Raw genomic sequence first — 12883 nt, 5'->3', positions numbered from 1 at the left:
AGTCATCTGCTTGAATGCCACTTTCACCCCCATTGACAAATAGTCAGTATTTCTATTTAGAGATCATACTACACATACTGCAGGATTACAGCAGAGATCCGACTGTGCAGCCGGCAGTGCAGCCAATGGATATGGAAATCAGTTTCACAGGGAGCGTACATACATGGCAATGCTTCCTCTGCTGTGATGCTTCATACATCCAATGGGGGATGGAGTTTCCTGGAGATTCTCCTTTCGTCGTACAGGAAGCGGCAGACAAATTTGGTTTGCACATGATGAGCCAGGAGCGTCACGCACCAGATAGCAACTCTACCTTACTATTCACAGATTGAACAGGATAGAGTGAATCAGAACAGCCTCTTTCACAACGCTCATTCGTCCTGCCCACGGGAACAGTCTGACTGTGTGCTTGGCCTGTTTATCACACATTCACACCCTCTCTCATAGAAACACATACAACAGTGCCTGTCAGTCTCAGATATAATAATGCTAATTAAAGCACCAAGCTGCACTGGCACGGTTATTGTTAGGCAGTGAGAAGGTGGACAGCTCACATGCAGCTGGTTGTTCTTATGGTGTTTACTGTTATTACATGTTCAGTAGTGTCTGCAATGAACAGCCACTATCTTTTGGTGACCAGGGCCTCCTCAGAAATGTTTAACTGCTATATTATTAATATTACGATTTGCGCCTTTATAGGTAGAGAATTGTGTGTAGTGTTTTGCAAGTGTTTTATGGCATAGAGAACTGAGTCAAAGGCTGAGAATTAGCTTGGTTTGCAGATTTGGTGTATGGTTTTGTTCTTTGAGTGACAGGTTTCAAAATTTGTGTGATATATTAAGATTTTGTGTGTAAGCAGTTTTAAAAAAAACTGTATATTGGTTTCATCACATCATTAACAAAGTTATTGTACTTTGTGTATACACAAAGTGTGAACACTTTTGTGTGTTGTGTGTAAACTATGACTGTGCTCCACCTCCATAGGGGGCAGCATTTCACATCTTCGCCCCCGTCTAGTAAATCACATTGTTGTTTTAGTTTTTAGACAATTAGTTTAGATCATACAAGTTATTTATATTCAAACATGTTAGGTCTATTGTGTATATGTATAATAAAAGTAAGGATAGATATTAATATGCCAAAATAAATACAGTATAAATATTGACATGAATATGCTCAATGTCATGGTCTCAGCCTGGAGGCTCCAGGGTTTTGGTTTTTTGGACTTTCTTGGTTTGGTTTTCTGTGTTTTGGGTTTCTGTTCTGGGTTTTTAGTGTTTCTGGTTTGGGTGTTTCTGGTGTCTAGTTTAGTTTTCCCTGTCTTGTGCTCTGTTTCCCCGTGCACTTCCTGTTTTATTTTGATAGTCATGTCGCCCCAGTGTCTGAGTTCTAGTTTTGCTTCCTTTGGTTAATCATCCCTGATGTGTCCCACCTGTGTCTGCTTCCCCACCTGTTCTCCATTGTTAATCAGTTCCGTTCCTTTAAAAAGCCCTTGCTCTGTCTTGTCTTTGTGGTATCATTGTTGGTGGTTAGGTTTGGTGTCTGTTTTGTCATCGTCTCATGTATGGATGTTGTTTTTTTGTTTAAATTCTTTCACTCTGGTTCCTCCCCCGCATCTGAGTCTCTCGCCCTCACCCCTGCCTCATCGGACCTTGACACTAAATATATACAGAATGTGAACACTAGTAACAGTATGAATATTATGAAATGTAAATGCAAGGAAATGAGGAGTAAACAACTAGAGGTATGATAAAAATTCAATGTACAAACTCAGAAGTAAGGCATAACCCTGTTATATGCAACAGTATCAATGATTCCTGGACATTTAAAGTCAGTATCTCAATGTTATGCAGAAGACAGAGATGTTAGGGAAGGGTTGGGAGCTCAGACTGCTGCTAACCTTTGTTTTGATTGTTTCTCTGGTCAGGTTTTTACCGGCAGCGGAATTATCCATAGAGTTGTCCTTTCTCAAACGTATAATGTAGTTTCACTTTAAAAATTAGATTAACCGACAATCTTCAGCAGACACAGGACATGATGTCTCCAGTGGCTGAGAGCTGACCTGTCTAACATCTACTCAGCTTTTTTTCTCTGATAACTTAAGATCCAGATGTCTGATGACTTAAATCCTTCATCTGGTTAAAATATTCAGTTGAAAACCACCAAGGTGTATAAAGTGTATGTGACTTAAACCTAGATAAAAGTCAATTTTGAGCTCCTGGCAGGCAACCACAACGCCACCGATGCGGATAGGGGGTATATCATTGATAGGCGACCAAATGACACGGAGCGTTACCATGATTAAAATCTCTTATTTCATTAAGTTTGAGAATTGCTGGAAACATCTGAGAAAATGTACACAACTCAAAAAATATATAACATAGCTCAAGACATTTTTAGACATTTTAATGTACACAGTTTACATATTATAACTTCAATTTGTGCACAGAGCTGTATTCGGCACTAAGTCACAATCTAGCAAAAAGACACTTCAAGCCCAGTCCCAAGGAATGAAAAGCTTATTTTAGGGCCAATGGAAACACTTGTTCCCAGCAACTTTGCTTCGAAGCCTGTCACACCAATACTAATACCAGTGTCTATGGCCAGACCGACTGTAGCCTTCATAGGACCAGCAGTGACTGAAGCACTGGCCAATTCTGCTCTTGCATAGGCTGCAGCACTGAGAGACCCAGCAGAGACTCCGGCTCCAATGCTGGCATTGGGCCCCTTGACCTCAGCATCAAAAATACTCCATTCAGCTCGAGCATGGCCCACTCCTGCAGCAGCGTGAAATCCTGCACAGGGAATACGCTTTTCAGGTTTGTTCTGAGGTGGCTCTTTATATTCCTTGGCATGTGCATAATTGCCAACACCAAAAATTTTGCTGGGCCGGTCACAGGTGTCGATCATGTCCAGTAGTCCGAGTAGACGAACAGAAGCTTCCAAACCTCTTTTCACATTAACATGTCCTGCAAGCAAAGAAATTTCATCTCAAAGATGACTAAAGATGATGTTACCTGTAGAAAGATATTTGTGGTGTGGAGATTGCAAGAATACTATAGTAATATTTTAGAAAAAAAATATGTACTATTATGAGAATTATGTAAAATCATATTTCAAAAGTAATACTTTGATTAAAAAAAATTGTTATATTCAATAATATAATTATGACAAAATATAAAGCATTGGGCTTTAATCGTCTTTCACAGCCATTAACTTCTGTCTCGACGAAGTCCTTGCTCTGTTCTAGCTGTACCCTGCTATGTCACTAAGAAATCATGTTCAGTTCAATATGACTGACAGTAAAACAAATGGAATGGAATTTGTTGAAACTGTTAGTTTCCCTGTGGGACCTGCCTCAAGTGGAATGAAAATAACTGTGATAATGGAAATACACTGTATACATTTATAGCAAATATATTTTACATTATATAAACAGCATAAATGTGATACTAAAATTATGAAAACCTCCACAATCCTGTGTGTTGGATTTTCAACATTAAAACAATGAATACAAGGAGCGTCGAGTAGCTCAGTTGGTTGAGCATCCGCCCCATGTGCAGAGGCTAAGGTCCTCGCTGCAGTTGGCCCCAGTTCAAGTCCTGCATTGGACAGCCCTTTGCTGCATGTCATTCCCCCTCTCTCTGCCTCCCCATTTCCTGTTCTCTCTACTGCACTGTCAATAAAGGCATAAAAGGCCCAAAAAAATAATTAAAAAAAAAACAATGAATACGAGATACAGTAATGTTTCATTTAACTCTATTTAGAAATGAGACTTAACTGTAGCTCAGTGATTGTTTCAGGTTGGAGCTGTAGGCTGAACACTGAGCTTCAAAAAAAGTGCACAGTTTGGTCAATAGTGTAAAATGCCATCATAATATAAAGTAAACTTACTAACCATAATGATATTGTGTGCCGTGTGAAAGATGTTATACCAGCTGAACTGCTGTACTAACTGCTCCCATTCAAGGGTATAAACTACAAAAGGTTCCTCCTGTCTGTGTGTGTCTGTGTGTCTGTGTAATTACATTATTCATGTTGTGAGGATGTAAGACACTGCGTGTGACTGAGAAAGAAACTGAAAGTAAACAAGCTTCAACAACAGTTTCAGAACAAAGGTTCAATCATAAAGACATAGACGGATAAAAACTGAGTGGAGGTAAAACACAAATGCAATACAGTTTAACAGCACCACAAACTGCTGCCTCCAACTAAAAACAGATAAAAAAAACAAACAAAATAATAATTATTTCATTAATTTAAAAGAAGATAAATATTTGAACTGATTACAGAACACCTAACAACACCTAACCTGCTGATATTTAAATATAATATCAGCACTATATGTAAACACGACATGTTTATGCTAGGAGAAGAGAACCGCAGCCGTTCGTATTTATAATGGTCAGTTTTCCCTGGATGGATGTGGGGACCTTCCATTTCCGAAAAACGGATCTCCATCCTGTGGAAAAGAAAGTAAAAGTAAAAAACTAAAGCTGACCTCATCCTCTGAAACTACACACTGGTCAACGAGCAGCATATTTTGTATCTAATTGTTGGAGTAAAGTTCACGAAAATGAATGTTTAGTTGACAAATCTAGATTTGAATCCAGGCCATAATAACCTGGGCTGCTCTAACTGAGCAACAAGGCCAAATAAATGTCTTCAATGCTCAAAACTGAATATTAGGCCAACAGAAGAACATTGACTCAAATTAGATTAATTTCCCTTAAGGAATAGCATCGTAGGATAAACAACATGGACATATACTGTATATGCACAGTGGCAAGAAGAAGTAAGTTACTTTTTCTTGCCACTGTATATATATATATTTACATAATAATTTAAGTAATTGTAGCTCCTGTTTTGTTTTTTGTTTGTTTTGTTTTTTGTTGATTTTTTATTCAATAGAGATTTTAAAGCTTTATGAAAAAAGAAAAAAGAAAATTACATTAACCTACCCCATGTGAACCTACACAGTACAGGACACAGATATAAATCTAAACAGTTCAGCCTTGCTGTTATTGAGGCAGGCATGGAAGTCATTTTATAGCCTCTCATTCAGTCTGCAGACAACTGTCCTTGCTTCTTTTCCCTCCACTTCCCCAGCCTCCTGCTGCATTAGCAGTTAGTACATGAAATTAAAAACATATCAAAATATTGCACAAATTAAAAATTTGACCTGATGATGGCAATAGATAAGCCAGATGATTACCAATGATATTATATTTCATGTTGAGGGTCTGTACAAAATATCAATTATTGTCAATGGTTGTTGAGAAATTTCACTCAGAACCACAAATTTCAATATCATGGTGGCACTAGAGGAAAATTCATGGAATTACCAAAGTCATTAAGATTCATTCCCTGGGGAACATAAATGTCTACACCAAATTTAATGAGAATCCATCACAAAGATGTTGACATATTTCAGTCTGGATCAAAGTGTTGGACCGACTGACTGACCGACATTTTCATCCCTACAGCCAAACTACTAGCATGGCTAAAAATAAAGGGTGGGAGGGTAACTCAACATCAGAGTTCTTCCTCCTCTCCCACACAAGCGAAAAAAACAAACTGTACAACAGCCCCATGCCCAGATTTGGGACGTTTTCGAAGTCTTACACTATGACCCCTTCAGATTCAGATTCAGATTTTGTCTTTCCTGTTATTATTCTTTGTCTTACCTCTGCCAAACTGTAACTAACTCTAACTAACAAAACTAAAAGATTATTACATTTTGGCACACTGGCACCATTAAAAGTATGGCTCATAGCAGCTTCTATTTGCAATGTAGCCATAGACGCACAGACAGCAATCACTGGAACTGAATTGAATTGAAATTAATTGAATTTATTGTCCACCTCTGTGGAAATTTGACTTCGGCCTCTCCAAAGGAATGTACAATACAAAAAAAAATACATAAGATCCACATTACAAAACATGCCATTAACAACGTATAACATGTACAACATATGATAGTGCAAATGAGCAGGTAGCAGCAGATGGGTTAAATAAATAAATACCAAAGAGCAAAGAATACTTTGATAATGAGGAAAACTTAAAAATCACATAAACGTTTTAAAATACTGGCATATTTCCAGTACTGGTATATTTATAGTACTTGGCATGTTTCCCGTAAATGTGACCATTCTGACTCTGCAGATCATGCTAAATTAACATGATTTTGTAGCTCATTCATGTTGCAGCAGAATTAAAATAATGTTGCATTGTTGCCATGCTAGCATTAGCATTTAGCTCAACGCACAACTGTGAGTAAGTGCAGCCAAACAGGGTGTCTAGCACGGCTGTAGACCCTCACCCTTGTTTACATTTTATTTATTGAGTTAACTGTTCAGTTATAGCTTTCTCTACACATTTCTTCATTTATTTCTTAATGTTAGCCCTGAACTACTTATCAGTGTTTATATTTAATTCTACATGATGATAATTTACTCTGTAGCATAAAATGAAAACAACTCTACTGCCATTTTATTCAATGTAGAGTATCATTTCACTCAATTATTATTTAATTATCCAAGTAAATATCCACTGAATGTTGTCTGAGTGATGGACAGAAAGGGGCAGGCTAACTTAACATAACTTAACTAACATAACTTCATTGTCCTCATTGGTAGGTGATCAGTGATCACACATGTAGACAACAGCCCCACTTCTCTTGTTCTTGTCCCCTTTCTGCTCTTGTTATCTTCCCTCTGTTTCACCTGAACCACGGTTCTCAAATACTTTGGCCTACATTGTGATATGAGACTTTCTATTATTAACTGACAGACACAGGAATAGACAATAAACAGTCAGTACAGAGGCACAAGCACACGCTTTATTCTCTGCATTTATGCAAGCGTCGGTGACTGTGTGGTGAGGTTTTATCCCTCGCAGGCTCAGCCCTGTCTCACTCCCCCCTGTTATGTATCACGGGAGCAGTAGGTGTTGCCTGCAGGGGACTTGGGAAGGTGAATCACACTGATATGAGCACACAGCACTGGCACATGGGAAGTGACACCAACCTCATCTCACATCATCCCACTTCTAACACTTATCCATGTCCTTCAAAGGTCGCTGGATGAATCAACATTGTGTAAAAGGCCACAGAAAAATCCACTGGCTAAGGTCACTTGTACCTAAAGGCTACAGCAGATTAGAGAAAAAACAACACTGAGGAAAGTTTGCCTTTAGAATATGAAATAGAAAACTATTTGATTTGATTGGATTTTGGGTTTAAAGTGAAGGGCAGAAAAAAAACCACATGAGACATCTAAAAAAAAAAAAATCAGTCATAACAAGTCATATTTTATCACCAGGCAAGAAAATGAGATGTTCTCATTTTCAACTTGTTCCCATTCCCTCGTCTGGCACCTTCCCCCCCGATGTACTGCAGCTCCCACACATGTCTGGGAGTGTGACTGTCTCTTCTGTGTCGTACTGGCTAGACTAAAGCCATGTGTCTTGGTGGACCAGATACACAGAGAGGCAGATGGCAATAAAGACACAAATAAAGATATACTCATAAATGTAAATAGAAACACAGACTCAGACAGAGTTCTGTGTGTTTTATCAGCTGGCATCTCAGTACAGCTTCTTTTCACAGAGCTCACAGTCTCCTTGCTTGATGGAAAAGGAGTGAGGCTGTTCCCAAAAGAGGAGATGAGGACAGATATCACCAGAACAGAGAATGAGAGGAAAGGTAGATAAGCACAATTTTTTTTTATAAAAACATGTTAAAAATGTGAGAGGAACAGCAAGAAACCAAAAGAGATGTAAAGAGAAATGATAAGAGAGAGGAGTGGGACAGATTGGAATACAGAAGGCAGAGATGGATTATGCCTGGCAGAGAAGAGGGTGTTTTTGCTGGGGGAGCACTTTATGAAATCTCCCCTACAGCTCACTGTCTGCACTGATGAAATGCTCTGCTGCATTTTAAACCATCCCCCAGCTAACCACTGAAATTGTGCTGTTGAGAAAGGAACGACAGTTTAGAGATTCTTCCCCTCAATCTTTTGCTTTGTAGCTACTGCAAACGAACAACCCCACCAGACTGGCTTTGCCTGCACAGTGAAACATTTACCAAAATATATGATGTTGCTAAAAAAACGCCATTCCTTTAACTGCTGAGTGCTTTCCCTCAGTAGATGCACAGCGGTTCTATCTTTCCTTGGAAAGTGCTGCCCTCTGCTGTGTAGAAAAAATATCTGCTATTTAGAAAACATTTCTCACAATAATGCCAGCCATTTTATAAAACAGATATTGTTATGCAAAAAGGAAATACCATAACTGTATATCACCATATTATTTCAACAATCAAACTTCTCTAGTGATAAAGGAGCATCTCCTCCAGTCACACGGATTCACCGCAGCCCCTCTCCCCTACCAACTGGACACTTGGCCCTCCATTCTCCCTCAGCGGGGCCTCTTCTTGGCTGCTGCTCTGCTGACTGTGCTGAGCTTGCTCTGAAGCCTTCAATTGTCTCTGGTAGCGCCGATTTTCCTCTGGGTAGGAGACCACAGACAGAGGCAGTCTGCAGATGGCCGGGATCTCAGAGGAAATGAGGAGGAAGATGAGAGTCGACAGGCAGAAAGGCCACGTGCAGGCCGGTAATGCAAGCTGAAAGGGGATGCCATCGGAGAGCAGAGCGTGACACATGATATGAGAGACATCTGGGTGTTCAAATGATGTTCATAGAGTTTGACTTGGTGGAGAAAGTTTCTTACTTACCACAGACATCAATTTTGAGCTTGCTGAAGTCATGTATGCACAGAAAAGTGCTGGAAAGAAACACAATTTCACATTTGAAATGAATGACACTTTTTTGTGCAGCATGCCAACTGAAGATACTGATCATACTGTCAATCTTACCACATATTAGAGCCAGTACGTGGGTTTCCCATGTTATAACATAGAAGACCCCTCCAACAGCAATGCAGGATAGAGCACTGTTATATCCCCACAGGCCAGAGTAAATGTCCCTGTGAGGAGCTGCCAGAGCAAATCCTGCACCATGCATCAGAGGAAGAGAGGACAATATTACCCATGAAATGTTTTATTAAATAGCAAACAACTGCACAAACTTGAAAACTGAGTCACCACACAAAGGCTGTACAGCAGCGGTCCCCAAACTTTTTTCAGTGGGGGCCCAACATCACTTCCTTTCTGGAGATGGGGGCCGAGGTTAGTCCTATAACAGGAAAATGATATGGGGCCAGGGTGACAACCAGTATTATTGGTTGGAGATTAACATGATAATTTGTTGTAGCTGCCCCTTTTGTTTCGGCTTTGGCACCAACCTGTTGAATTCAAAAAAAAGTAATAAAAAGTCTTCACATGTGTTTATTTGAAAGTACAGCAGAATACCCCATTTATTTATAGAAATAACACACAAAACTGATGGGTGAATGCCTGGGGGGTGCTGCCAGGTAGCCGCCGGCGGCTAGCTCTGCTTGGCATGGGCCGGGGGGGGGGGGGAGTGCTGGGCGGGGGCGTGTTGACGCGGGCGCAGTGCGGGGGGGGGGGGGGGGGGGGGGGGGGGGGGGGGGGGGGCGGGGGGGGGGGAGGGGGGGGGGGGGGGGGGGGCAGGTGGGTGGGGGGGAGGCGCTGGGGGGGGGCAGCGGGCGGTCGCGGGAGCCGCGGGCGCTAGCTCTGCTTGCATGGGGGTCGGCAAGTGAGCCTGTGCCGGGGGGGATGGTCGGGGGGGGGGGGGGGCCGCCGCAGGGGGCGAGGGGGGGGGGGGGGGGCGCTGGCGCATGGGCTGGGGGGGGGGGGGGCGGGCGGGGGTGTGGCTTGTGGGCAGCGTGTCGACGGGGCCGTGGGGGGGGGGGGGGGGCCACGGGGGGGGCGGGGCAGGGCGCGCTGGGGCATGCCCGGCGGGGTGCGGGGGGGGGGGGGGGGGGGGGGGGGGGGGGAGTGCTGGGGGGGGGGGGGCGCCGGCAAGGCCGTCCGCGGCGCTAGCTCTGTTTAGCTGGGGCAATGCCTGGTGCCGGGGGGTGGTGGGCGGGTGGCGCCGGCAGGCGCGAGTCTTGCTGGGCGCAGGTAGTCTGGCCGGTGCCGGGGGCGCGGGGGGCTGGGTACGCGCCGGGCGGGCTAGCTCTGCTTGCTGGCCGCAATGCCTGTGCCGGGGGCGGGGGGTCGCGGCGCTATGCCGGCGCCGCCAGCGCTAGCATTCTCTTGCCTGGGGCAATTGCCTGTGGCCAGGGGGGGGGGTGTGGGGCGGGCGGGCGCCGGGCCGGCTAGCTCTGCTTGCTGGGTGCAATGCCTGTGCCGGGGGGGGGAGTGCGGGGGTGGGGGGTGGGGGGGGGCCGTGCGGCCCGGGCCCCAGGCGCTAGCTCTCTTGCTGGCGCAATGCCTGTGCCCGGGGGGGGGGGGTGCTGGCCGGCCCGCCGGCGGCTAGCTCTCCTTGCTGGGCGCAATGCCTGTGCCGGGGGGGGGCGGCCGCCGGGCGCTAGCTCTGCTTGCTGGGCGAAATGCCTGTGCCGGGGTGGGGGGTGCTGCGGCCCGCCAGGCGGCTAGCTCTCCTTGCTGGGCGCAATGCCTTGTGCCGGGGGGGGGGGGTGCCGGCGGGCCGCCGGGCCGTCGGCTAGCTCTCTTGCCTGGGCGCTAATGCCTGGCCGGGGGGGGGCCGCCGGCGGGCCACCGGCGGCTAGCTCTGCTTTGCTGGCGCAATGCCTGTGCCGGGGGGGGGGGGGCGCCGGCGGGCCCCGGCGGCTAAGCTTCTGCTTGCTGGGCGCGCAATGCCTGTGCGGGGGGGGGGGAGTGCCGGCGCGGCGGGGCTAGCTCTGCTTGCTGGGCGCAATGCCTGTGCCGGGGGGGGGCGCGGGGCGCGGGCGGCCCACCAGGGCGCTAGCTCTGCTTGCTGGGCGCAATGCGTGTGCGGGGGGGGGGGGGGGGCCGCCGGGCGGCTAGCTCTGCTTTGCTGGGCGCAATGCTGTGCCGGGGGGGGGGGCGGCGGCCACGGCGGGCTAGTCTGCTTGCTGGGCGCAATGCCTTGCCGGGGGGGGGGCCGCGGGCCACCGGCGCTTAGCTCTGCTTGCTGGCGCAATGCCTGTGGCCGGGGGGGGGGGGGGGCCCGGGGCTAGCTCTGCTTCTGCGCATGCCTGTCGCGGGGGGGGCGCCGGCGGCTAGCTCTGCTTGCTGGGGGCGAATGCCTGTGCGGGGGGGGGGGGGGGGGCGCCGGCGGGCCGCCATGGGTCACCATTAAGACTAGTGTGAATGTCACAACATGGAAAGTTTTGTCCAAAGTCCACAAGTTGGTGTCTACGGACTCGGCTCGTCACGCTGAGTAACATATGTCAGCCCCAGGCTTCTAAGTCGCTCCCTTTGGAAGGGATGCCTCGTTAAACATCTCCGAGGCCCCGCTTGAGCGACGAAAAATTTTGTCAAAAGTCCACAAATTGGGTGTCTACGGACTCGGCTTCGTCAACGCTGATAACATATGTCAGCCCGACAGCTTCTGAGTCGCTCCCTTCCGAAGGGCTGCCATGGGTCATCTCTCATATGCTGAGGTGCCAACACCAGCGGTCCCCAAACTTTTTTCAGTGGGGCCACATCAACTTTCCTTTCTGAGATGGGGGCCGAGGTTAGTCTATAACAGGAAATTTTTTGGGCCAGGTGACAACCAGTATTATTGTGGAGATTACAATGATAATTTGTTGTAGCTGCCCTTCGTTTGGCTTTTGGCACCACCTGTTGATTTGCAAAAAAAAGTAAATAAAAAGTCTTCAACATGTGTTTATTTGAAGTACCACAGATACTCCATTTATTTTATAGAAAAATAACAAACGCAAACTGATGGTATGTTCAAGTAAGATGAGGTGATGTGATTTTGTAACAGGTACAGTTGAGTTACACAAACGGTAAGTGTTTCTGTCTTTACAGGTAGTGAAAATAATATTAATACAGAATAGTGGTCAGAATCAGGTATGAAACATGTTGCCTATAAAAATGAGCATTACTATAATGACATTTTTTAATATCTATTGCTATTGAAATCAGTAGGCTTACCATATCAGTGTGAGCTGTGGGCTTGCCTTCTGACTGGTGAGGAGATCGATGTCAAGGTTCCATTTCCAGTTACAGCCAGTCTCAGAGACTGATGCAGGTGTTGATCTGTGAGACTTGATCTCGTCGGATTTTTTATTCAGCTTCATGTGTGAAAAAGTTTGCTCACAGATATATGTGCTCCAAAAAACTGTGGACATCTTTGTTGCGTGCATTTCCTTATGTTGGGGTAGGTCTCATTTGGGAGGCAGCATAGTATTGATCAGACTGTTGGGCTGAATACGTTTTCAGCACATCAAGGTCTGCAACTCCAGCCAGCTCAAAATTGAAGAAGAGGCAGGGTGTCGTTAATGTCGGCAGCAAAAGGAGTTCTGGAATGTGCGCGGATTTCCTTTAACGTGGACATGAAGCTACGGAACAGGCAACACCACGAACTCACGCCCCTGCAGTGTTCCAGATGCGTCCTTTGCACTTCGGTTGGGAACGGGACCGCCGTTTCTCAGCTGAGAGGCTTCGAGTAGCAGGGAGATGGGTGAAGTCTTTGTTTTTGCACCTGTCCAATAAGCAGCGCTAGTTTAAGCTCAAATACTTTGATGTGGGAATACATGTCAGATTAGTTTTCCCTTGCCTTGGAGCTGCAAGTTGAGGCCGTTTAAAATTTCTGACACATCTGTTAAAAAGGCGAGGTCCCATTTCCTCATTCTGTGTTGATCAGCTCTGGGACAGTTTTTTCCCTTTGTCAGGAGAAAGGCATTGATTTCGGGTAGCTGGTCGTAAAAACGCTTCAAAACTCTGCCCCGGCTTAACCAGCGACTTCAGTGTGGTAAAGCACGTCTCCGTGGGCTGATTCTAGCTCGAGAGAAAGGGCTTGGA

The 12883-nt window shown here is 45.7% G+C and overlaps 1 protein-coding gene across 1 annotated transcript in view; it reads right to left on the bottom strand.

Moving 5' to 3' along the window:
* Positions 1-2621: 2621 nt before the first annotated feature.
* The window catches only part of LOC111239891 (urea transporter 1-like), a 16175-nt gene continuing 5913 nt past the window's right edge, over positions 2622-12883 (bottom strand). The window contains exons 7-10 of the mRNA XM_022769829.1: positions 8876-9010; positions 8735-8784; positions 8390-8623; positions 2622-2795 (exon numbers count right to left, since the gene is read on the bottom strand). Of these exons, the coding sequence (XP_022625550.1) occupies positions 2622-2795; positions 8390-8623; positions 8735-8784; positions 8876-9010 (593 nt within the window). The remainder of the gene's footprint in view (positions 2796-8389; positions 8624-8734; positions 8785-8875; positions 9011-12883) is intronic.

Source organism: Seriola dumerili, unplaced genomic scaffold (assembly GCF_002260705.1).
Source record: "Seriola dumerili isolate Sdu_G_001 unplaced genomic scaffold, Sdu_1.0 BDQW01005691.1, whole genome shotgun sequence".
Classification (NCBI taxonomy): Eukaryota; Metazoa; Chordata; class Actinopteri; order Carangiformes; family Carangidae; genus Seriola; species Seriola dumerili.
Note: the sequence above shows the minus strand (reverse complement) of the source record. Positions and strands in the feature narration are given on the sequence as shown.